The sequence below is a fragment of the Cynocephalus volans genome, chromosome 10 (genome assembly GCF_027409185.1).
Source record: "Cynocephalus volans isolate mCynVol1 chromosome 10, mCynVol1.pri, whole genome shotgun sequence".
In the NCBI taxonomy this organism is placed as follows: Eukaryota; Metazoa; Chordata; class Mammalia; order Dermoptera; family Cynocephalidae; genus Cynocephalus; species Cynocephalus volans.
In genome coordinates this window covers 112,248,770-112,273,219 of record NC_084469.1, presented here as the reverse complement: position 1 = coordinate 112,273,219, position 24,450 = coordinate 112,248,770, and the positions used below count along the sequence as shown (strand labels likewise).

Genomic DNA, 24,450 nt, shown 5'->3' with positions numbered 1-24,450 from the left:
CTTCTCAGAAAAGAAAAACTTCCCATCACTTTTAAAGAGAGAGCTTTAGTAATTAAGAGGAAGTTATTGCTGACTGGGTCACTGCATAGTTGCCTTCAAACACAGCTAAAACAGTCAGAAAAAGAGACGGCAGTGAGAAATCAGGAACTGCTTCCTGTGCAGTGGGCGGCCCCATCTCAGCCCGCCCCTCCGCAGGGCTTCCCTTCGGAAGTCTGTAAAATCCTTGAGGATAACCCTTGACCCCAGGGCCCAGCTGGGCAGGGTCTCTCTGGAGGAGTCCCCTTGGCACATGGGCCTGAAGGCTTGGAGTCACTAAAATCTCTTTTTAACAAAAGTACAAAAACCACCTGAAAGCAACCTTAGAAGAATCCTTGTAGGATCTGTACATTATAATCAAAAAAACACTTGGCTCTGCTATTGCCCTCCTGGTCTCCAGGTCAGTGTGTATGTCCTGAGCTGAGATGGGACTTGTGCACTTAGGGCAGGCAGGAGGCCCAAATCAAGTGGGCCCTGAGTCCAGAGTCCGGGGTGGTCCCTGGCCTGGGATGAATGGCAGCCATAGCAGCAGACAGTCTCGCCTGCCTCATGCCCTGTGCTCCAGCTCCATGTTCTCACCATGTGCCTCACTGGGGTGCCCGTCGCATGTGACCCGAGGCTGTGGCAACATGGACACAGTGTGCCGCTCCACAGCTGGCAGCTTTTCATTGGGCTGTAGTGAGGGTAAAAATCAGCCAAATAAAGGCACTTCAAAAATGGAATGTAAGGTGTTATTTTTACCAATAAACTTGAGTCAAAGACCTACTAAAATCTATAAACTCAGTAACAGTTCTACTTCCAAGTAAAGCGACAAGAACTCCAGACCTCTTGTTTGTCCTTGGAAAAGCAGAGTTCATTAGGCAAACCCTGAGACACTGATTAAAAACAACTTGATAAAGAAAAAGTCAGGCTTGCCTGCTCTCTTTCGCAGTCCAGTTTCTCCAGCTGTCTCCTAATGTTTTCCTTCCCAACCTGCTGAATCATCAAGTGTAGCGCTGCCGCCGAGACCCAGGCAGGGTTGGACGCGGGAGAGGCTGTGCTGGAGGTGAGGAAGCTGGGACAGAGAGAGCCCCATTACCATGGGGCCTTCATGCACATCACAAACCATGTCCTCATTCCCCACACACCTGTGGCACTCGCCTTGCCAACACAGGGGACAGAGGGGCTCGGAATGAGGAGCTAGGCAGGCACCAGTGCCAGGCCCCGCCAGTGAGGCTCAAGCTCTGCGTTGGCGGTGGTCTGAGTGCGTGCACCAACACAAGGCAGAGGCGGGCCCCTCGCCCCGTGCTCTCAGCTTTGAAAGAGGCTGTAGGCTTCAGTGCCCTCGGCCCTCCAGGCTGCCCCTGTGACTGGGACGGGTGTTACAACATGGACTGAGGACAGAGGAGCACCCGGCTCTGACTGCCAGTGTGTGCCTAAGATTTCCAGCAGGTTAGAATTTTGGCAGAAAATGCTGATGAAATATAATACAGTGGTTTAAGCTTTAGACGATGTGATGTGTCTTTATAGAATCAGGGTTGGTAGGTGAGACCTACTTTCCTCTTCTTTTTTGTTAGCGGACTGTGAACACACCTGACGCTGAGGGGGACCCAGGGAGCATCAGGATTCAAAACTCTGGTCACAGTGTAAGATGTTCTTCAAGGGGGCTGAATGGGGATGTGTTTACTTCTGATGATCTCTAGAAACACAGCCCTCCCCAAATTCAGCAAGATACTGCAGACCGTCAGCTCAGCAGTTCTCAGGAGAGCAGGTTAAGCCAGATCTCCTGGCCAGGCCCAGAGTGTCTGACTGGGGTCCACAGGTCACAGTGAGCAGAGACTCTGCACCCCTAACAGCCCTGAGCCCACTTTGGGGCCCCTGCATTAGATGTAAGAGGAGGAGATGGGACAGGTGGGTAGGAAAAGATAAGATGAAGTCAGTCTTTCCAATACACTCCTGAGCTTCTCAACTCAGGAGCCTGTCAGAGCTCGGTCCTTTTCTCCCCTTCACATGGACCTTGCAGAGGCTGCCTGGGATGTCTAGGGAAACGACCTTGAGCGGGTCCCACAGAGGAGCCAGCTCCCCACCACACCTGTGACCAACACTCACTCGCTGGCAAACTGCCGGGCCTCCTGCAGCCTCTGCAGCTCTTGGGGCAGCAAGGTCTGGAAGTGTTTCCTCCACCAACTGCACAGCACTGGCTCCAGGCGTGGCCACCACATCTCACGGACAAAGACCACCAGGATTAGGGGTGGCTGCATCTAGACGCATCTCCAGTTGCCACAACCAAGAAGACATGGAAGCCTCCAGTGGCCACTGAAGATGTCCTGCGGCTCACACCCCCCAAGCCCCTCTGCAGGCCACTAGCACAGGTCACACCCACCGGTGACACTGTAACTTCAGAGACAGTATCTCATTTGCCTCGTTTAAGGGTCAAAGCAATTCCATGAGGCATTCTTACACTCCCTGATAGGAGCAGACACAAATGTGGGAGAAGGGAGGTTGGTCACATGCCCCTGGACTGGGCTTGCCTAACCCTCACCCCCTGCTGAGAGCTGGTGTTTTATTTATTTATTTTAATTTTTTTTGGCAGCTGGTTGGTACAGGGGGGATTGAACCCCACCCCTTGGTGTTATCAGCACCAAGGTCTAACCCACTGAGCTAACCAGCTAGCCCCTTAATTTCAATTATTTATTTTGGAGCTGATGTTTTAAACACAGAATAGCTCATTTACAGTGAATTCCACCTAACTGAGCAGCAAACTAGGTGAAATGCCACAGCTGCTGAGGGGGCTCTCTGGGGAAAGTGTTGCCTTAAAGGAAATGGACCTCAAGTCCCCTGGCCAGTTAGTGGTCAGTGTTCTACCTGACAACACGGAGAAGGAAGCAAGACAGCTGCATGTACTCAGGACTCTGAGGAAGCTCACGGCAGTCCAAGGACCCTGCTCCCTCTCCTCCCACACCCTGGACCCCACAATGTCAGATCAATCAGTAGGAAGCCAAGGTGGCCCCTCTGTTCCCAAATCCTGAGAGTACGTGAAGGATACAGTCCTGGGGGCTGAGTGCTCCTACTCCTGCTGTGTACTGACCTGCTCTATCTATCACTCATTCTTCCTGACACATCTTCTCTTGAATTGTAACTAGGATGGTTAGCAAAAGCTGCTGAGAAGCCTTGCGTGGCCACAGAGACCCCCGACTCGTTGCAGAAACATCTCCCAAGAAGCCGGCGGACCTACCAGAGCAGAGGTCAGAATCAAGGGGCATTTGGTCTGGCACTCAGTCAGGGTCAGGTTGGCTGTCAGGGAGGGGTCTCTGCTATGTAAACAGGCATTCAGGAGCCCCTGCAGATGAGAACACTCCAGAAGCTCAGCGGTTTGCCATATCCCATGCTCCAACACCCGTGAGGTAAAAGCACCACCCGGATATGTAGACCCACCCACGGGTTCCAAGAGGCCATGATGGAGGTGCCAAGGGATGGGTTACCCTGAAGAAGTGGATGGTGATGTCGTGGGTCAGGACGCCTCCATGGGAGAAGTTTCTCTGCAAAACAGTGTGAGGACTGAGTTGTGAAGGAAACAGTAAAGGTTAGTGCCACCCTCACCAGGACCCACTGGCCACAGGGGCCAGCCCAGACATGTGCTCCAGGCCTTCCCTGCTCACTGCCTCACCAGATACGGCCCCTTAAAGGCTTCTCAGTGTGACTAGGTCCCCAGCACAGCACGGGAGCTGGGGACGTGCCTGACGGGACATCCGCGATGGAGGATGACAAGGGCAGCTCTCTGCTTCCTCTGTCCTTTGCTAACCAAGCCTGTCCTGCACGCATCCCACCTGGCTGCTCTCACACGCGTTCTGAGAGAGCTTTGAGAAGCTCAACCTTCAGTAGGAACTTAAAGAGAATCATGAGTGATTTCTAAAGCTTTCAAGTCATCTCACTTCCTCTGTTTTCCTGTCACCTTTTAAAGTGCCACACAACTGAAATGGAACCTTAGTTCAATCTTTAGTCATAACTGCATATTTTAAAATAAGAAACAGGTTTTTAGGAGTAAAAGCTGCTCCCTTAGAGCAGAAGGAGCCATTGTCTCCCTGATCCTGACACACTCTACAACTGCCACCATTTGGTTAAGAACCTGCAACCTGGTCTGGGCAGTGTCTGAATGGGAACAGGGTGCCCAGCAGGTGGCAGTGGTCGTAAGATCACATGGCTTTTGTACATGTGAAACATGACAAAACTGGACAGAAATGCATGGAGGCTTGGCAAGCAGAGTGGTCTGCAAAATTCCATGGGTCAGAACATCAGGATTTGAAGGGAATTCTGAAAAGCAACTTGAGCTCTGGAGAAAATCGTCTGCAGCTGTCCTGCTGTGGTTGAGGGCCCTGCCAGCACGAGCGTGCTTTCTCTTGCAGGACTTGCTGGGCATCACTTCCCACTGGCTGTCCACTGCTTTTCTTGGTAATCCCCATGTCAGGACACACACAGAGGCTGTAGGAGCTGTGGTCAGCACCCCAGCCCACACCCCCTCTTCCTGTGTCCCCTCAGTTGGGTCGACACACACACGGCTGGCACCTACCAGCTCAGAGTTGACCAGGTTGAAGAACTCCTCGCAGCTGGGAGTGGTGGGCTGTCTGGCCTGGAAGCTGCTGACGAGCACAGATGGAGGCATGCAGAGGAGGATCCTTGGAGAGAAGGGGCCGTGTCAATAGTGCAGGCACACACACGTCGCTCCTGCCCAAGGCTCAGACTCAGCAGCACAACCCTCCTGGAATCCTCAAGCCAGTGGGGCTGTTGGAACCAGAGTCACTGGTCTGCAGCTGCTGCCCCCGCCCCAGTAAGTATCTGTGCCCAGCCTGTGCATGGCGCTTGCCAGCTACAGACACTCAAAATGTGGTACCAACAAACCATTTTTGACAGTTGCATAATCACCAGTAGCGCAGGAAGCAGCAACATCTGATGGGGCGATTCCCTGTGACTGGGGAACCGCATCATTTCACACTCTTTATTATAAGTATGGCTGCAATTAACATCTTTAGCACACAGTTTTCCTTATTTCGACATGAGTTCCTTATGCTACATCCTTCAACAGAGGGATTCCCGAGTCTGAACAGGAAGATTATAATCCAAAGCACCTTTGAAACCTCCAGACCTTGCTGTCCATGAGAACTACCAAGGACAAGGAACCACCACAGTCTTGGGGTTGGGGAGGGGAGGAAACCTCGACGTGAAGACAAACCCTGGGGTGAGGTGCCAAGAGGAGGCCGTGCCCAGGGGTGTTACCGTTTGTACATGAGCAGCTCCCGCTGTCTCTGCAGGCTGGCGGCCACACCGCACCCACTTGCCAGAGCCTGGAGCCGTCTGCGGAAAACCCCAAAGAGGAAGTGCCCCTGAGAGGGGGAGCGGCCGTGGGGGGCCCCTGGGCCCTGCTCCAACTCCAGCTCAACAGCCATCTCCTGGAAAAGAGCAAGACCAAGACATTTCCCAGTGTGCGTCCCATCCCCAGCGTGGAGGCAGACAGTCCTCAGGGATTACTGTGCAGCCCCCATCAGGGACCAACAGACACTCGGGAGAGGGCTCTCCACAGGGGCAAGGGGCCAAGAAGGACGAGTGGGCCCAGTTTTACTTAGAAATCATTTTAAAATTGCAGAAATAAAAATGTAGAGAAAGGAACGCCCACACGCCCTTCACCCAGGTTCGTTATGGCTAACATTTTATGCTGATGATCAGTTTTGCTCTCTCTATGCATATAGGTAGGTGTGTGCACAAGGGAAATTTCCTCCTGAACAATCTGAGGGAGAATCACGTACATAAGGTCCTTGACCTCAAACACATCCAAGTGCGTTTCCTCAGGCTGGTTTCACTCTGTCACCGTAGCATGGCCACAATTCTGTCTGCCCTGACAGCTGCTGAACAACTGGGCTCTCCACAGAGGGCCAGGTGGGCATCCCACTGTCAGAGCTGGTGAGCTTTCTTTGTTTTGGAACATTTCCACAGACACTCTGTTTTTTACGACATTGACATGTCTGCTCAAAATAATTGTGAACTCCACTTTGGAACTACATTCAGAATCTTGTGTCCTACTCCTTTAAATATTTTTAATGATGGCAAACACTTGTCTTCCAAGGACGAGTGTGATCTTCAGAGCCCAGTCCGGAGAGCCACATCACCACAAACACCACGGGCTGAAGCTCTGGACTGGCGTCCCTGCCGTCTGCATTCACCTCAGCCTCCTGCATCCTCAGGGTCCAGCCCAGCATGGTGGCACGGAGGTGGGCTCTGAGCGCTGTAGCAATGCACCCATCAGCAGATGCTGTCCCTGCCTTCTGGCATGTTGCTGCTCCTGGAAGCTTCCACAGAACCTGAGCGAGGCTGCATTTGCCACCCACAGGCTGGGCCATCGCAGCTTTTATCCCACTGCATGAAATTCAACGTCTGAGCTGGCTGGAGAACACACTCGTGGGACCCCTCTGTGCTCACTGCAGATCCCGGCACAACACCTTCAGGTGGGAGACTGCAACAGCAAACACGGAATCCTGACTTCACGGGCAAGACACTGAGGAAACACGGTACCTGAGCCCACTGCCCAGACTGTGGGCATGCCACAGAGCAAGACAGAGCAGGGAGGATGGCACAGGTTGGCACGTGCACAGCAGGTACTCAATCCACGTCTGCTGACACACACATGCAGTCTACCTGTGCAAGCGTGGATGCAGCGACAGCATGCACACAAGCCTGCGTCCAACCACAGCCTGTGTGACCTCAAAGCCCCACCCTGTGGGCACGGAGCTGCGTCTGCCTTCTGCCTCCTTCCGATATCCGTAAAGATGGACATGGAGGACAAAAGGTCAAGGTGGGGGGTCAGGGGTCTTGGGTCTCTTTTTTTGTGGTATGTTTTACTCGTTTGTAAGTAAATTTTCCCAGTACGCAAAACACACCCTGTGGCTTCTCTCCCACTGTCCGCATGTTCTGAACTCAGGCACTTTAAGAGTGGCAGCAGAGAAACCACCAGGAAACATAAAGCCTCATGTATAATCATGTAAAATAAACCCGCATGTACTCTTCCAAAGGCCAGACTCGGGCGTACACAGAGGACCTGGGGGGGCCTCCATGGGCACTTGGCTCGTAAGTGACCCGAGAGCTCACCTGAAAGATGGAGGGGCAGGATGTGAGCTGAGAATGCCTTTGTGTTTAAGCACGAACACTACGGGCTCCCCTGTGCTTCTGACAGGGTGTGAGCACCGGACAGCCACAAGCTGCCTATCAGCCGGTGAAGCACAAAAGTCCCCCAGCCTTCGAGTGCTGGGTTACCAACGTTACCTTCTCAGTGACATCCAAGTGGAGTAGCCAAGAGTTAAAAAGTAGAAAATGGTGAAGTAACAATTTTACCACCAAAGTTGGTATTTCCTTAATTTCCTCTATTTTCACATTTTAAGTGTCCCCCAAATTAGAGATGCTTACAGCATTACAGCTTTTGTTTCTGTGCTTTTGTGATGTTCACCTGTGGAGTAAATTCACAGAGCACACTGATGCTCTGGATCTCAGCCACTGCATGGATGATGTGAGTTTTCATTTTGCTTTGTTGTGTTAGAAACTGTTATGGAAACTGAGAATAAATATCTTAATAGCAGGGGGCTTAAATACAGTGGACATACTGAGTTATGGCATCCTCCAACTCACCTGCAATCTGCAAAGAATATCCCGATTTCCTGTGCGGCTACCAAGGACCAAGTCAGAACTCTCTGAGTGGTCATAACTCCTTGAACTGAAATGAAAATATGTAAAAGCCTCCTCAGTATTTCCTAACTGTGCTGGAGTTCCCAGTTATCCTCCTGCCTCCAGTGGGGTGACCACTGTGCTTTTCCAGTGGCATGACACACAGTAACCAACAAAAAAACAACGAAATCTTCACCAAAATATCAGCAACCCAAATACAGCAAATATTAAATGAATTATGTACCACAAACAAGTAGAATTTATCCCAAGAATGATAGGTTGGTTTAACATCCAAAAATATAATGCACTTACCAATAAAATAAAAAATGAAAATCACCTGATCATCTCAATAGATGCAGACAAAGCATTAGACAAGATTTTATACTCTTTCTTGATAAAAACACTTGAGATGGAATAAAACAGAATTTTCTCATTCTGATACAGGGCATCTGTGAAGAACCCACAGCCAACATCATACTTAGTGATGAAAGACTGAAAGCTTTTCCCCTGAGAACAGGAACAAGAAAAAGATGTCCTTTCTCACCACCTCTATTCAAACTGTACTGGAAGTTCTAGCCAGGGTAATTCACAAGAAAAAGAAATAAAAGACATCTGGATTAAAAAGGTAAGTTAAATTATCTCTACTCACAGATGATATGGCCTTATATATAGAAAACCCTAAAGAATCCACACAAGAAAGCTGTTAGAGCTAATAACTGAGTTCAGTGAATCAATACATAAAAATCAATTATATTTCTAAACACTAGCAATCAATAATGAAAAATGAAATTAAGGCAATAGTTCCATTTACAATACCACTGAACAGGATAAAACATTTAGGAATAAATTTAACCACAGAGGTATAAGACTTGTACACTGATTGCTTAAAGAAATTATAGAGGAAAAAAAAAGAGAAAGAAGACCTAAAAAACTGGAAAGACATCACATGTTCACAGATAGGAAGACAATATTAAGATGGCAGTACCACCCAAATTCATCTAAGGATTACATGGAATTCCTACGAGGAGGCCAGCCAGCTTTGTAGAACCGACAGGCTGATCCTAAAGTTCAGATGGGAGTGCAAAGAACCCAGAAGCATATTAATCCTGAAAAAGAATAAAGTTGAAGACTCACATTTCCCAGATTTCAAAACCTACTAAAAAACTACAGCAATCAAAATAATGCAGTACTGCCATACAGAGGCACATGGACTAATGGAGCAGAATTCACAGTCCATGAATATATCCTCACATGAATGGTCAACTGATTTTAAGGCTGGGCAAGTGCAATGGTGAGAAAGGGGAAGAGTAGAACAAGGGGTTCGACCTGCACTGACTGTGAAGTCACCTGAGGTGAAAGTCCACAGGGCAAGGCAATGAGAAAGGGGTCTTTCCAACTATCGGTGCCAGGACAGCTGGCTATCTCCATGTAAAACAGTGAAGGTGGACCTATCTCATGCTACACACAAAATAACTCAAAGTGGATCAAAAACTTCAATGTAAGAGCTAAAACTAAAAGCAGACAGATTGGATTCCACGAAAATTTTAAACTTTTATATATCAAAGAACACTATCAAGAGAGTGAAAAGACAACTCACATAATGAAAGAAACTATTTACAAGTCATACAAACAGCCTGTATCTGGAATGTGTGAAGAACTCCCACAACTCAATAAGTAACCTAATTTTAAAATGGGCAAAGGGTGCAAATGGACCTTTCTCCAAAGAAGACGTATAGATGGTCAACAAGCACATAGAACGACACTCCACACCATTAACCACCAGGGAAATGCAAATCACAGCCACAATGAAACAGCACTTCATATCCACTAGGATGCTACTATCAAAAAGTCAGGACATCCAGGCCAGCTATAGAGCCAGCCTGATGCCCAGGGGGTCCTGGGCCTTGGACCTGGCCCCACCCGCAACCAGATTCTAGAGTGTGCTTATCAACCATGGGTGTTTCCTTGGGACTTTGAGGTGTGTGACTTATCTGCTCATGTCGTTCACCAAACTACTACCTAGACTTTTCTAATTCATTTTTAAGAGTTCCTTTTGCAACAAGGATGTTAATCTTTGTGTGTTTAAAAAAAGAAAAGTAGAGAGTAGAATAATACTTACCAGAGGCCAGGAGGGATGGGGGTGGGGGAAGATTAGGGGTGAACTAATGGGGACAAAAAACTATGCTATCTACCCTAAGTGACTCATTGTGCAAGATATGTGTGTATTGAAACAACACACTGTACCCCACAAAAATAAATAAAATTGAATTTAAAAAAGTCAGATAACAACAACAATACAGTGTTGGCAATGATGTGGAGAAATCAGAACCCTCCTGTACTGCCGGTGGGAATGTAAGGTGGTACAGCCAGTCCCGAAAGAGCCTGACAATTCCTCAAAAAATTAAACACAGAGTTACCATATTACCTAGCAGTTCCACTCCTATGCATATTCCCAAGGAAAATGAAAACGTAGGCCCAAACAAAAACCTGCACACAAAATGTTCACAGCAGCATTATTCACAATAGCCAAAAAGTGGGAATGACCCAAATGTCCATCAGTGGATGAACAGATAAACAAAATGTGGTATATCCTTCAACAGAATATTATTCAGCTATAAAAAAGAATAAAGTGCCGACACAGCTACAACACGGATGAACCTCAAACCTTTTGCTCAGTGAAATAGGCCAGACATGAAGGCCCAGCACTGCATTATTCTGTATTAAACGTCCAGAACGGGAGAGCCCATAGGCAGAAAGTAAACTCGTGGCTGCCAGGACTCACCCATCCCTCCAGAGCTGCTCCCAGGAGCCCAAGGAGCCAAAGGGATCTGCCCCAATTTCACTTTGTGTGGTCTTGTTCCCGGCCCCTGTGTGCCAGTAGGAAGAACTCCTAACACTGCTGGTTCTACTGAAATGTGACTATCATACAACAAACGAAACCTCACACTGTGCTGATGGGACAGTTATGTTCACAGAAAAATAAAAGGTGTCTGTCCTGTGTTGTCTTCAGTAGTGACTTGCCTGGACAGAGTAGCTTCCAGGGTAATTTTTTATCACTAAAGTATATCATGTGTCACCTAAAACTTGGAAAATGAAATCTCTCACAACCTCAACACCTTGACACAGTCACAACTACATTAACGAAAGATGGAACTCAAACTCATCAGCAGTCCTTAGGGTGGAGAGACAAGAGACTACCTCAGAGCAGCCCATTCAGCACGCCCTGGGAAGCACATCAGCAGCCCACATGCAACGCCACTTTATGAACTGCTCTGCCCTGACAGTCTTCCCTGGACAGTGAGACGCCATGACACTCAAGAGGTACTAGACCCTGAATATAGGCGACAGAACAGAAAGACAAAGCCGTCGCTCCTGTCAAACTGCACACACACACACTGACAGCTAATCTGGGAGTGCACCTTCATTCTGAATAGACCCAGACTTGCTATGCTGATATGCTCAAGTGTGCTTTGTATAGCACAACTGGATTGAGAGAAATAAAGTGCATTTTTAGAACTGACATACTTAAAAGCAAGGTATTTTTGGCATTTGCACTGCTAACCTTTGGTAGAAGTCCAGTAGCACGTTGACAAGAACCGTGCAGGCAGCTTCCAGGTCTCCCTCGCAGCCCCCAGAAGCAGCGGGTGCAGGCAGGAAGTGCTCGTGGATCGCCCACTGGTGGAAGTCCCATCTGCAACGATGAAAACTGAGGTCAACTCTGAGAGGTGTTTCACAGCTGGGGGCTCCCCACAACCTGGAAGTAAGCCTTTCAATGAGGAGCACAGCACACAGCACCGCAGATGCTGGGTGTGTTGGTGGGGTTGGAACACCAATGGCTTGTGGCCTGGAGCTGCAGGGAAGGCCCAGTCTCAGGGGCAACCTCTGTCACCAGTCAAAGCCCATGTAGGGTGTCATCTCACTAGGCCAGTGAATGGGATGGGCAGCTAGTTGCACAAATGCAGGCCAAGAAGTCACTCAGGGTGTATGAACTACTACTACAACTACTGTCCCCTTGGCACCCCTCACATGCCCAGGACAGCATGTCTAACCTCTCCCCAGTCTTGTTAATCCAGTTCCTGGTGCCCCACAAAAGCCAGCACTTCTCCACAGAGCATGCCCCACTGGCCACTCCACCCCACCCTGCATCACACCCACCTTCTCTGCTCCTCCCCCACCTGGTCACTCGTGGCCCACTCAGCTGCTGGTGTCTTCAGAGGGTCTGTCCCCACCTTTAACCCATTCTCCTGTGTCCACCTGCTCGATGCCTGGGCCACACACAGGTGCACAGTCCCCTGACGAGAGCCCAGTTGGGGGGTGGGGGACCCTGTGTGAGCCTCATCTGTGCTCATTTGTATAAAGGTGCCATGTGGAAGGGACTATCTTGTCCACGCTGCATGCCCAGCTTCTAGAACATTCTAGAAGTGTCTGAGACAGTAGAAGCTCAATAAATGTTTCTCGAGTAAAGAATAAATAATTGAAATTGTGCTCAAAGGTCATACAGTTAAACCGAACATCAAACTGGGGACATACGATGAACACAGACTTTAAGACACTGTAGAAAACTGTGTATAACGTTTAAAAGGGCAGCTCCCTTTAAACACTTACCTCTCTGTATCTGAAAGACCATCAGCTTCAGGCTGCACGTCCAGTTCCAGCTGTAACCAGTCTCTGTAAGTTAGCTGAGAGAAGAGGAGCGACTTCGCACCACAAGGACAGCGCACACACATCAGACGTCTGACAAAGATCTGTGTCCGTGTCATAATGACATTGCAGCGAAGTAAAAGAGACTCACAGGAAGGAAACCATCCTTATTTTCTGTCAAGAATAATTCCTATTCTTGTGCCATTTCCCTACCATGAAACGCCAGCACCGAGACGTTAGCGCTGTACCACCTTTTCCATGTATAAAAAGGCCACTTTCATGGAATGCGTTTCACAGTAAGCCCTGAGAAGTGGAGAACTGATGTGCTGCTCATTAACTCTGAAGCTAACTAAAGCTGTTCAGACTGGTGCTTCTAAGTTAAATTCTCTGGCACACTGCCTAGTTTCAGACAGTTAACCTGTGGCATCTACAACAGTGCTGCCTGTTAGATTACTGTCTAGCAGCACCAGGAAAGAAAATAACCAAAGAATATATTTTGACATAATAAACAACATGCTTCAAAACTCACGGTAGCATATTTTTTGTTTGAAAATTCTTAGAATAGTCTCACAAAGTAACATTGACTAATCTCAAAACTTCACACTGTGGGGAAAAAAACACGTCATGGAAACATTCATGCAACAGTCTTCCATTTGGGTAAAGCCCAAGTCAGACACGATCTCTGCTCAGGGACACGCACATCATCCATGGCACAACCAAGGAGAGAGGCTGCAACTGCCCCACAGACAGGACCAGCCCTCGAGGTGCTGGTGGGCGGCAGCGGTGCCGCCCCCTTCAGTGCTTACACTGGACAGTGTCGGGCCTACTCTGGTATAACTGATACAGCCAACAATAAAAGAAAAGATGTAATCAAAGAATCTTCAGATTATTTTCCTAAAGACCAAAACAAACACCCTAGGAAACACATCAGGAACAAGGTAATGTCAGGTGGGGCTTGGGGGCGAGTTTAGAGAGCCAAGACCCCATCATGGAGCCCAGCAGGTGTGTTTAAAATACATCCTTATCCATCCTTCAAATTTTCTACAAAAATTTACTTGGGAGAAACTGGGCAAAGTGTAGCAGAGTCCTGTTTGTTTCTTAAAGCTGTACTTGAAGCCACAATTATCTCAATAAAGATTTCAAGTTCAAGGTCCAGGGTTCAATCCCTGTGCTGGCCAGCCGCAAAAAAAAAAAAAAAAGATTACTCCTCCCACACAAACCTGAGGATCAGGATGTGGAGTGACACAGGGGAAGGGATGGCAGACCTACGTGAAAGTCTTTCTCCTTCAACAGCTCTTGGAAGGTCCTCTGTCTCCACACGGAGAGGGCGGCTCGCTGCCAGTCTGCCGAGGGAAGGAGCATGGGTCTCCAGGGAAGGCCAGCTGCGTCCTCCCGAGAAAGAGGCTCTCGGGCCTCTGAGAACAGCCTGAGGACGATGAACTGAAACTGAACAGACAGTGGCACGATTGTCGTGAGAGGCTGAGAACACGTTCAGGTGGAGACAGCCTCACCACACGTAGGACGCCATGGCGAGGCGAGCTCACCCCAGCCCCTCAGCATCTCAGTGAACAGCCCCATGTGTCTCTGTGTGTGTCTAATCGTCTCTTTGGGCTGAATGCCTAGAAGCAGAATTGCTGAATCAAAACTGCCCTCCAGAGGGTGCTGCTGGGCTAGCCCTGCTGCAGTGAACACACCCGTCTCCTCTCGGCCTTTGCCAGTATGGGTGTTCTCACTAAAAGAGTGTGCCAACTGGACAAGCGAAGTGTGACATCAGTGACACATTAACTTGCACGTCTTTGCCTCTTAGAAATATTAGACTTTCTTTCCACATGTAATGAGACCTCAGCTGCTCAAGGACCATAGCCCTGGCCAGCAAGCCCGGCAAGCCCAGCACAGCCTCTCCCAATCTCCTTCCATGCCTTCTTTAAAAACGTGGCACCTGGAACTAAGTTCCTCAAAGTAAATGACTGGGAAGCACAGGTGCAGCCTGGTCCCCTGGGGCTGCTCCCCAATTCTGACTTATCTGGGCAGGGCCCAGGAATCTGTACTTTCAAAAGCTTCTCCGCTGATTCTGTGTGAAGCCTGCAACTGAAAAACCACTGTTTTATGCACAAGAAATGTTCATCGAGACTCTGCAAAAGGAAAACAGAGGTTCATAATTTAAGTTTACCTTTGTTTTTGACATTTCAGGCTTCTAACATTCATCTTCAAATTTCTCTGTCCTTCTGACACATGTAACAAGCATTTACTAGATAAGTGAAATTATTCTTTAAATGGGAAGATACTTTTTATGAATACTTACCTTTTAATTTATCTATCTTATAAATATCAGTGTCTTTTTCTTTAAGGGGGGCACACTTGCAGTTGTCATCTTATACCCCCGATTTAAACTCAGAGAACAGAAGGAAAAGGCAGCCTCTGAGAGAGAGCAAGATCCATCGAAACGGCTAAGATCAACACAGAGGTGGCAGAAGACCCCTGCTTTCTGGATAGAAAGCTGCATAAACCTGAGACGTACAGGAGAACAGAAAAATAGGAACCTAATAGACCTACCTTTTTTACAAGGCCTGGAGATAAACAGCTGTACAAGTTATCATTTTTCTGGGAAGAAAACTTGCACAGAGAATAAGAAATTGCTGCTGTACAAAATCTGAAAATAGCAAATAGAAATTACAATGTAGAAATGTGATCCATACAAAATAAGGGACAAGAAAAATAAGTTTGAATTTCACAAAACTGAATTTGGCCAATTCTAAACAGGATGAGACTCAGTCCTTGGTTTAGAAAAACCTCCACGCATCCTCAGCGATAGGCTCAGCCACCTCTCCTGAGATAGGGACATGCGTGGACACGTGGGGAGAGCCATACCCAGACACACAAGGAATGTCAGGAGGAGTTTGTGCACACGTGTGTGTGTGTGTGTGTGTGCGTTGCATGTGCGGTGCAGGGAATACTCTGATGGGAGGCACGCAGACACCTGCAGCCTGGTGTGTGCATCTGTGTAACAATGTGGGCAGCAGCTGCAGAAGTACAGAGAGAAAAGCGTGCTCAGCATTTATGAGGGGTGATTGTGTGTGCACAGGAAAGTAAATGTAACTTCAATTGTAACTTTGTAAATAGAGTTCAACCACCTCTGTAGCTTTGCCTGTCTGTCTGTGACAGGCTCTGAGGTGTAGAGAGGGAAAACTGACCCTGGGGACCAGGAAAAGGCACACAGGAGGCCCCTTCACAACCACCCTAACATGCCCATGAGCATCAGAGGGCAAAACAGGATAATCCATGTATAAAAAAATAAAAATGGCAATACCCAAGTGAAAAATCAATTCTCATTAGTAAGCAGGGCACACTGGAATGAGATTTCCCAAGGCAGAGATGACTTTAAAATGATCATTCCCAGTAGGAAGTCACTGCGGTGACATTCCTATTTAGTGTCCTAGTGTTTCTTCTTACAAATACAGAGACACATTTTACCCTCCCCTCTCTCACTTTGTAAGAAGAAGCATCCGAGATACAGAGTTTAGCGTTTTGCTCTCTTCGCTCGACAGTGTATCTTGAGGTGCCTCATGTTAGCAAGAGGAGATGGCCTCCTCACCTTCCTGCAGTTGTTGGCATTACACTAGCAATGGATGCTTTCTCTCCAGCCCCCCGTAATCACAAAAAGGCTGACATGGAGGCCCTGAGCAGTCTGGGCTCTCACCAGGAAGGTGCCTCAGGCTGACTCCCAGTGGGGGCTGCTGTTGTGTCCAAAGGCTCACGAGGGGCTGTGCCCAGCACCTGCTTCCCTCAGGCCCACATATGGCCCTTGGCTCTGTCTACATTTTTATGCCTTTTCTCAGTTCTCCACTAATGGACCCCACATCTACGGTGCCTCCGTCCAGACCGTCCTCACTCTGACTGCTTACCTGGCCCTCACAGGGTCTCTTGGATGTTGCTATGGTGCTCTGGCTCTCACCACAGCCCTCCCCCTCCAGCCACCTGGGCCAAACTCTGCCCAAGGAGTACGGGTGCTGACCCCCAGGATCCCCACAGCTGCAAGCCTGGCCACTAACAGCTGCCACAGGAGTGTCCTGCCTTCTGTCCTGACCTGTTCTCTCACCGCGGCAGCCACAAGTCCCTTCAGACCCAAGTCATCCCACAGCTAGACCCCAAATGGCTGCTCAGCACCCACCCCTTCCCAGCATAGGCCATGCTGGCATGCTCCACACTCACTGCCAACTCTCTGGGTGTCCCCTGCAGAGAAGGGAAACTCCCCAGAGGCAGGGACAGGGCTTGGCACACAGCAGTGCTCAATGAAGGTATGGGCAGCGAGTGGTGAGGCGTGCCTGGCGTGCAGAGAGGGGTGGGGCGTGGCTGGCGTGTGGTGGGATGTGGCTGGCGTGTGGTGGCAGTGCTCAGATGAGGGGTTTTACAACCCCGTGAGATGAGTTTACTTTCTGACAGTGTAGTGCCCATGGAGCTCACCCTACAGAGAGTCAGATGTGTGTTTGGTCTGAGGCTGCTTACCACAGGGAAGCCCAAACATCTAACCAGAGGGGACTGGTCCCACCGACCATCAGACAACCCCAAGACAAGCAAAGCAGCTCTCACCGCAACACTGAATGATGTGGTAAATGTGTGATCTACCACTGATTCTAGTAATATTAATTTCAGTTTAGTAGAGTAGCATGATTCTACTTCTATAAACAAAAAACAAATGCACATATTGTAATTATGTGTAAAATAAAATTTGGAAGGATATATACCAAACTGTTAAAAAGTGAGTATCCCTGGGTGGTATGATTTTCTGCACATCTGTTTTCTCTAATTTTATCTGATGAACACGTGTCACTTTTCTCAAGAGAAGAAAGAAGCAGTGACCAAGAAGCAAGGGACAGCTCACCTCAGGCAGAAGAGCGAAGACTCCCTGGTGCTGCAGGTCAGGAGGCTGTCTAGCAGCTCCGGGATGGTGAGACCCCCAGCAGGGGCAGGAGGGTCCACCTCCACCTCCGGGAGAGCAGACCTGGACTCACCCAAGTGGATGGCCACGGCGGCCAAGCCCAGCACCTGTGGGACACTCAAGCTCGGGCCCTGAAATGAGGGGAGGAGGAGGTGGCAGAGCTGCCAATGGCCCACTGCCCAGCTGGGAGACTGACAAGGCCCTAGAGAAAAGCAGGGGCAGCAGCCAGGCCCCTGGCATAGCCCACGAGGCTGTGGCCCTCATGGAGCCGAGGCCTACCTGTTGACGGAGCAGCTGGCAGAGCCGGGTGAGCACCGCGGGGAGCAGCCTGTGTCCACACATGGTCCTCACAAAGAGGGCGGCCCAGGGGCCCTGCCTGTAGAGACACCGCAGGGACCACTGGCACTGGCCATCCACAGCTCTGCACATCCCTCCAGGCACGGGAGGCCCAAGGAAGTGCTACATTATTCCCCAAAACACCATAAAGATCCCCAGTCTGCTGTGGGGATTCCCCACTTCTGCTGAGTCCCCACTTGATAAAACCTAGCATCGCTGTCTACTCCTGCTGAGCTGAGCTCACACCTGCCAGGCCCTGTGGTCTCAGTACAGCAGAAGAGGCAGGAAGAGGCACCCAGGACAGCTCAAAGCCCCCCACGAGACTTCTGAGCCTTTACCTCTCTGGGGGGGTGAAGCTGGAGGCTGCCATTAGGTTCTGACAAAAAGACGTCAGCAGGAGGTCCACTACCTGCAAGGAGAGAGACACGGCCATCGTCACCGTGACGTGCCGCATCCATGGACGAGAGTCCCACAGAGCAACCGACACTCACGTTCACACCCGACATCGGCAGCTCCGCTGTGCATATGAAGAGGAAATTACAACATGTGGTACCAGGGACCCCCATTCCCACCCTGAGAACATGAGGCCAAGGGCCGTCACGCAATCTCCAATCACAAAATTTTATAATAGCAAGCGGGATCAGCAAACCTTGTCTGTAAGGGCCAAAAAGTAAATATTTTAAGCTTTGGGACTGCAGATGGCCTCTGTTTCATATTCTTTAAAAATGCAAAAAGAGGGGCCAGCCCGTGGCTCACTCCACAGATCGTGGTGCTGACAACACCAAGTTAAGGGTTAAGATCCCCTTACCAGTCATCTTTATTTAAAAAAAAAAAAAAAAATGCAAAAAGAGTTCTTTGTACACACATAGGCTGTGGTGGGCAGGCCGATGCTGGCACAAAGCCCCTGAACATTCATGTGTGCAGTTTATCTAGCAAAACAAACAATATTAAGACACAATTCTATGCATTTAATAGTCTTTGCAGAATCTAAGAAATAGCTGACACCCCGGTACCTAATGCTAAGGCGCCCACCCTTACCTTCTGTTCTTGCTGCTCAAGTTTTGGAGCAAGGACACTGAGCTGAATCTTTGACATCTCAAAGCTGCCGTCATCCTCACTGTGGCCCAAGGCAGCCCTCACTTTTGCAGAAATCATGGCTATCTGCACAGAGATAACTGCAGAGAAGTCAGTTAGATTAGATGGGGAGGGTGGTAAGAGGGAGGTTGGGGGTGCTGACAGGATCTCGCAGGAAACCAGGCAGTATCAGTCACTGACTGTGCCACTCTGGCAGACCCCAGCCCCCTCCTCTGGGCAACACTCCCCACTAACCCTGCTGGCTCTGATGACCCCCAGCCAGACAATGAAAACTTGTGTTTTTTCATATTGCAGGTGGCACAGTGGTGAGACTATGGACACACACAGGGGACCTGCTGCCTCGTGACACTGAGCACGTGACATGGGCAGAAGGGGGCCAAATACTGTATTCCTTCACTGACACAAAGCTCCACTTTTTATTTTCTCCATCTGAAACCCCATGCCAACTCTCCCATGCACTGACACCCATCTGAGCACATGCGAGAGGCACCATATCTGCCAGTGGAGCTGAGCCACAGCCTCCTGGATGCTGTCACCCAGGCCAACTGTGCCACTCCAACACGGAACCCTCTCTGTTGCCTTTAGAAATAGAGCTGACCCGACGCTTATCTCTGGAATTCATCCTCAGTGTCCCCCAAATCCCACACTCTGCGCAAGCACAACTCTGAAAGGCTGCACCCCGACATCTGTGCACACAGCTGAGGCGTGGCAACCCCAGCCGGGACGCGGTGGCACAACCAAGTCTGGTCAGCGTTTCCTCGACAAGGCACTGCCTTGGCTTGAATAAAATCAACTTACGAAAAATAAAAATCTGTTATAGTCACTCAGTAAAAATATGGCCTATTAAGTTTAGATTCTGCATGTATCGTAATAGAAATCTGGAAACACTGGACCTCATATTTCGCATCATAGACTGTCAGGCCACACGAGGGCTTTGATGCTGTGCATGTTGTTACTCCACAGATAAACCCTTCACTCACTCTGTTAACAGAGAAGTCTCACAGAAGCAGGACTTCAGGGTGGAGACCAGAGTGCCCGAGGCTCCATCTACTTGGGATACAGCCTTTCAGAGCTGTGCGTGTGCAGAGCGTGCAGAGTGAGGACAAGAACAAGAGCTGCACACCTGCAAACTCACTCACACTTCCTCCTCCCCACCAGCTGTCCTCCTGGGATGCCACGAGGCAGAACAGCATCTTCTGCCAAGGGCTTGTGACAGGTTAAGACCAGTCTCCCACCTTGTTTGAGAAAAGGCAGCGTCCGCAACACCTGCCAGCTCCATTCCAGTTTAACTACCAAACACTGGACCACAGGGAAGGTGTCCCCGCCACCATCATTACCACAACACAGGGGAAAGGGAGCGGCCACAGAGCTCCAGCCACACGCTGTCACATGCAGAACACAAGCATCCGTCTGTCCTCACCGTCACTCTGGGTGGGGTTTGCCATCGACGCTCTGAGCTCTCCCAGTGCAGCCGTGAGTAATCCCAGGGGCGCTTCAGCACAGCTGGGTTCTGCGCTGATTCCTGGGGCTGTGTCTGAGAGAGGGGTGTGCAGTTTTAACAATTGGGCCAGATAGGAAACACATTCAACAGGACTCTTCATCACAAAAAGAGAGGCCTCACAGACTAGAACGCAGAACTGCTAATTTCCACAATTCCTATGTACACAGACAGCAGACAGATGAACTCCTCCCCCCGATACTGGATGCTGTCATATAAAAATTAAAACATTTACAAATAAGTTTAAGAAAAAAATCGTTTCTGTGTACACCATCGCCACACCTGTGAAAAGCACATGTATAGTGAAAAAAGACCAAAAGTCCAGCCCACGGAGGTTAAGGGGCAGGGGACAGAATCATGATGGAAGATGATTTGTTCCATTTCTTAGACTTCTAAGCATCATGGTTATAATGTTTTTACAACAGGATATGAAAGAAGACTGGGAATTAGTGTACAAGAGACAATCACTAGTTCTCAACATACCCTTAATAGATTTACTAAAAAAGACTAGACATGATTACACATTTGAAGAAGATATTTGTTCAAACCTTCAACACACCATCTTCATTATGAAAAGGAAGACACACTGCATGTTTTAACAGTAAAACAAAGTCAAGCTCTGGGGCTGCTGGGGAAGACTGCTGCTGTGCGCACAGGTCTTACCCACAATAACACTGGCAGCTGAAGGCTCTGTGGCTCTGCTCACGGGCCCATCAGATGGGCTGTTAGGAAAGCAGCAGGGGTGGGGAGGACATCTCTCTCGAGGAGCCTTACAATACAGAGGACACAGCCCTACAGCCCCCACACACCCAGGACAACTGTGAGCTATGTCAACAGTGGTCCAAACAGTGAGATCAGGGGCTTTCCTTCTATGGTCACCCAAGTTTCCTGGGTCTCCACAGCTGTTCGAAATTACCCAAGCTTATGAAAGACGAGGTTTTGGCAAATGGACTAGAAAACAAGACAGCAATTTAGAATAGTTTCAGTGAGCCTACCTGGCCCTGCAGATGTAAGAGGAACTGAAAAAGCAAACACAAACACTGCTTCCTCAGGGAGGCTGACAGGGATGACGAACATCACGAAACACCAGGCCTCTCCTGACAGCACCTCTCACTGCTGCCCCGGCAGTTGGCAGAGCCACAGCCCTGGGAAGAACAGGGCCAGCAGGAAGAAGCCAGCAGTCTGCACAGCTACCCCTGGCCCTGGCACTTCACTGGTTCATGGTCTCATGGATTTGACCTCAGTGGACATCACTGCTCCCCATAAGCAGAAAGACCCCCAACTCACACAACCAACTGAACTGTCTGGACAGTCAGAAAGCTATCACACTTGACTCCCAATGACACACTTCAGACAACAGGCCTCAGAGGTGACAGTCCAGACCTCCAGCTGGCTGCACCTGAATCTAAAGCTTGAACACAGGAGAGAAACACAGAAAACACATCCCAACCTCAGCTGGCATCTGTAAAGATGACAGATAATAAGGTGAGATTTCATACTGCATACAATGGGTTCCAGAAAGTGCTGAGTCAGGCAACTTTTCAGGACCTCTGAGGCTAAGAGCCTGTGAGTGGATGATCTCACACTGGCCCGTCCAGTGCCACAACTGGGCCATCTGCATCCAAGCTCCAGACCAAGCTTGCCTGACCTAAACGCCTTTACCGCTATGGGTGTCAGATGATGGAGGCTCATCCTCAGGGGATGGGTGGTACCAGCCCCGGTAAGCCTTACCTTCTAGTGGCTTCTCTTCAGCCGTGGAGCAGGCATGACAGTACATGGAGTATAGAGACGGGGGAATTTTATTTGCTCTGGATCAGAAGAAAACAGGAACATCACGTCAGCTATCACTCAAAATTCTCAAATTTACAGTTCCAAAAACTATTATAAAATAAAAAATACATAAAATTTGAATAAAGTATAGAATTTAATAAATTTTAATTTATTAAAATACAATTTTAATAAATTATATAAAAATTGAATAGATTATACAATTAATTGTACAGTATAATCCTGCTTTTAGGAAAAAAACATACATATGATTAGAAATATATATATGAATTTAAATGGTACTTCCTGTTTCATGATGTCACAGATTAGTCATCTATTAATATGTGGAAGGCCAGACAACGTGCCAGCAGTGGTTACACTGGGTGTGGAAATAATAAGTGATTTTTGTTTCTCCCATTCAATTTCTGTTAATTTCCAAATTCAAAAAATGAACTTATATTCGTTTTAATAAATAATATAAGAAAAACACCCAATTAATGTCATTAAAAATATTTAGAATTATAAAAATGAAGTCCTGTAATAAGGATGTCGGGCATTCCCACAAGCCAGTACTGATGTGTACAATGTAACAATGACAATGGCCACCAAGTCACCTTCAGAGGAGCTGGAGCCATGAGCAGCTAGCCATGGGATGGAGCAGGCATATGCCACAGTGCTCTGTACAGTGCCAGCCCAAGCAGGGCTGTCACGCCTGCACTGGGTGCTTCCAGCAAGGCTCTGAGCAAGGCCAGCACTGAGAATGCACATAGAAGGCTGAGGTGGAGAGCATGGCACACATGTGTGGACAGGACAGAGCTGTGAGCTGTCCCCAAGGTGCCCTGCACACCGAGCTTGACAACGTGCACACAGAAAAGAAGCACACCAAGAACCTACCAAGGTGGGCCAGAGGAAGGCAGAGGACTTGCCCAGCCTGGAGATGAAGAACTAGGCAGACCACCTTCTGCCTTGGTGACTGGAAAGACTTTAGCTTAAAAAATATAAAGTACCTCATAGAAAAAGGAAAAGTAAATTCAAGGAGATGGATATATTCACAGAAAACTTCAGACATCACCACCATTAACATCCCTGGAGAGGTAACAGAACACTGCAGCTATGAGACGAGAATAGACTGCCATAAAGAAAGGAACATTCTGATAACAGAAAAGAAAAACTCCATGAAAGGACTGGCAGGTAAAGTGGAAGAAATCTCCTAGAAAGAAGAGAGAGAGAGAAAAAAAGATGTAAAATATGACAGAAAAGATAAAAAAAAAAAACAGACGACCAATCCATGAGGCCTAATACCTGAAAAACTGAAGTTCCAAGGAGAAAAAAACACAGAAGGGAGGAAATCTCCAAAGAAACATTCAAGGCGAAATAATCAGTGTCTGGGATTTCCTTCAAAATTATTCACAACAGTGGGTGGGTGGGTGGATGTGACGGGTAGATTAACCAAAACCAGCCACTGATTGATGACTTTAAAAGGGTTGGTGATAGATACTATTATTCTACTTTTCTGTTTGAAATTTTTCGTAACAAAAGGTTTAGATATATTCAAGGAAACTTCTTAGTACTGAAGGACATGAGCTTCCAAAGGCCCACCATGTGCACAGCCAAGAAACAGAATCAGATCCACATCAAAATACACTGCGGTAGAATTTTAGAACACAGGGACGAGAAGACACTACACTCCCCCAGAGAGAAAAGAACAGACCACTTGCAAGTAGTCTCCAGAAGAAGAGAGAAAAGGACAGAGAGAATATCTGAAAAAGTAATGGCTGAAACCTCCCAAATTTGATGAAAGACATGAATGTAAACATCCAAGCAGCTCAATGAACTCCAAGTAGGATGAACTCAAAGAGACCCCCACTGAGATGCATTAAATCAAACTTTCAAAAGGCAGAGACAAAGAGAAAATCTTGAAAGAAGCGAGAGAGAAGTGACATACAAGAGCTTCTCAATGAGATTATCGGCAGGTTTCTCATCAGAAGCTTTGGGGCCAGAAGGCAGCAGACTGATAAATTTTTAAGTGCTAAAAGAAAAAAGCTGTCAACCAAGAATCCTGTATCTGACAAGACTGTCCTTGAGAAGTGAGGGAGCAATGAGGACATTCCCAGATAAACACACACTGAGGTTTCACTACCACCAGACCTGCCCTGAGAGGACACTCGAGGGAGTCCTGCCTCGAATCCACACGAAGAAATAAAGACGTCAATGAAGGTAAATCATGGGCAATTTTAAAAGCTAGTATGGTGTGCAGCAGTTTGTAACTCCACTTTTTGTTTTCTACATGATTTAAGAGACTAAGACACTTAAAAAAAAATAAAACAATTAGTCTAAAGGCTGGTATTATTGTTACTTTGCTTTATAACTCCGTATTTTGTTTTCCATGTAACTTAAGACACTAATGCACTTACAGGAATTTCTGCTGTTTCTGGGCACACAACGTATGATGATGTAA

General features: G+C 48.2%; 1 protein-coding gene across 1 annotated transcript in view; it reads right to left on the bottom strand.

Moving 5' to 3' along the window:
* The window catches only part of FANCA (FA complementation group A), a 53,379-nt gene that overhangs the window by 2,538 nt on the left and 26,391 nt on the right, over positions 1-24,450 (bottom strand). Inside the window, exons 21-37 of the mRNA XM_063109405.1 lie at positions 21,957-22,033; positions 20,148-20,261; positions 18,671-18,807; positions 17,971-18,041; positions 17,576-17,672; positions 17,240-17,427; positions 14,914-15,010; positions 13,630-13,806; positions 12,325-12,398; positions 11,282-11,410; positions 7,684-7,768; positions 5,287-5,459; positions 4,583-4,688; positions 3,498-3,554; positions 3,251-3,355; positions 2,125-2,237; positions 952-1,090 (exon numbers count right to left, since the gene is read on the bottom strand). Coding sequence (XP_062965475.1) covers positions 952-1,090; positions 2,125-2,237; positions 3,251-3,355; positions 3,498-3,554; positions 4,583-4,688; positions 5,287-5,459; positions 7,684-7,768; positions 11,282-11,410; positions 12,325-12,398; positions 13,630-13,806; positions 14,914-15,010; positions 17,240-17,427; positions 17,576-17,672; positions 17,971-18,041; positions 18,671-18,807; positions 20,148-20,261; positions 21,957-22,033 — 1,939 coding nt within the window. The remainder of the gene's footprint in view (positions 1-951; positions 1,091-2,124; positions 2,238-3,250; positions 3,356-3,497; positions 3,555-4,582; positions 4,689-5,286; positions 5,460-7,683; positions 7,769-11,281; positions 11,411-12,324; positions 12,399-13,629; positions 13,807-14,913; positions 15,011-17,239; positions 17,428-17,575; positions 17,673-17,970; positions 18,042-18,670; positions 18,808-20,147; positions 20,262-21,956; positions 22,034-24,450) is intronic.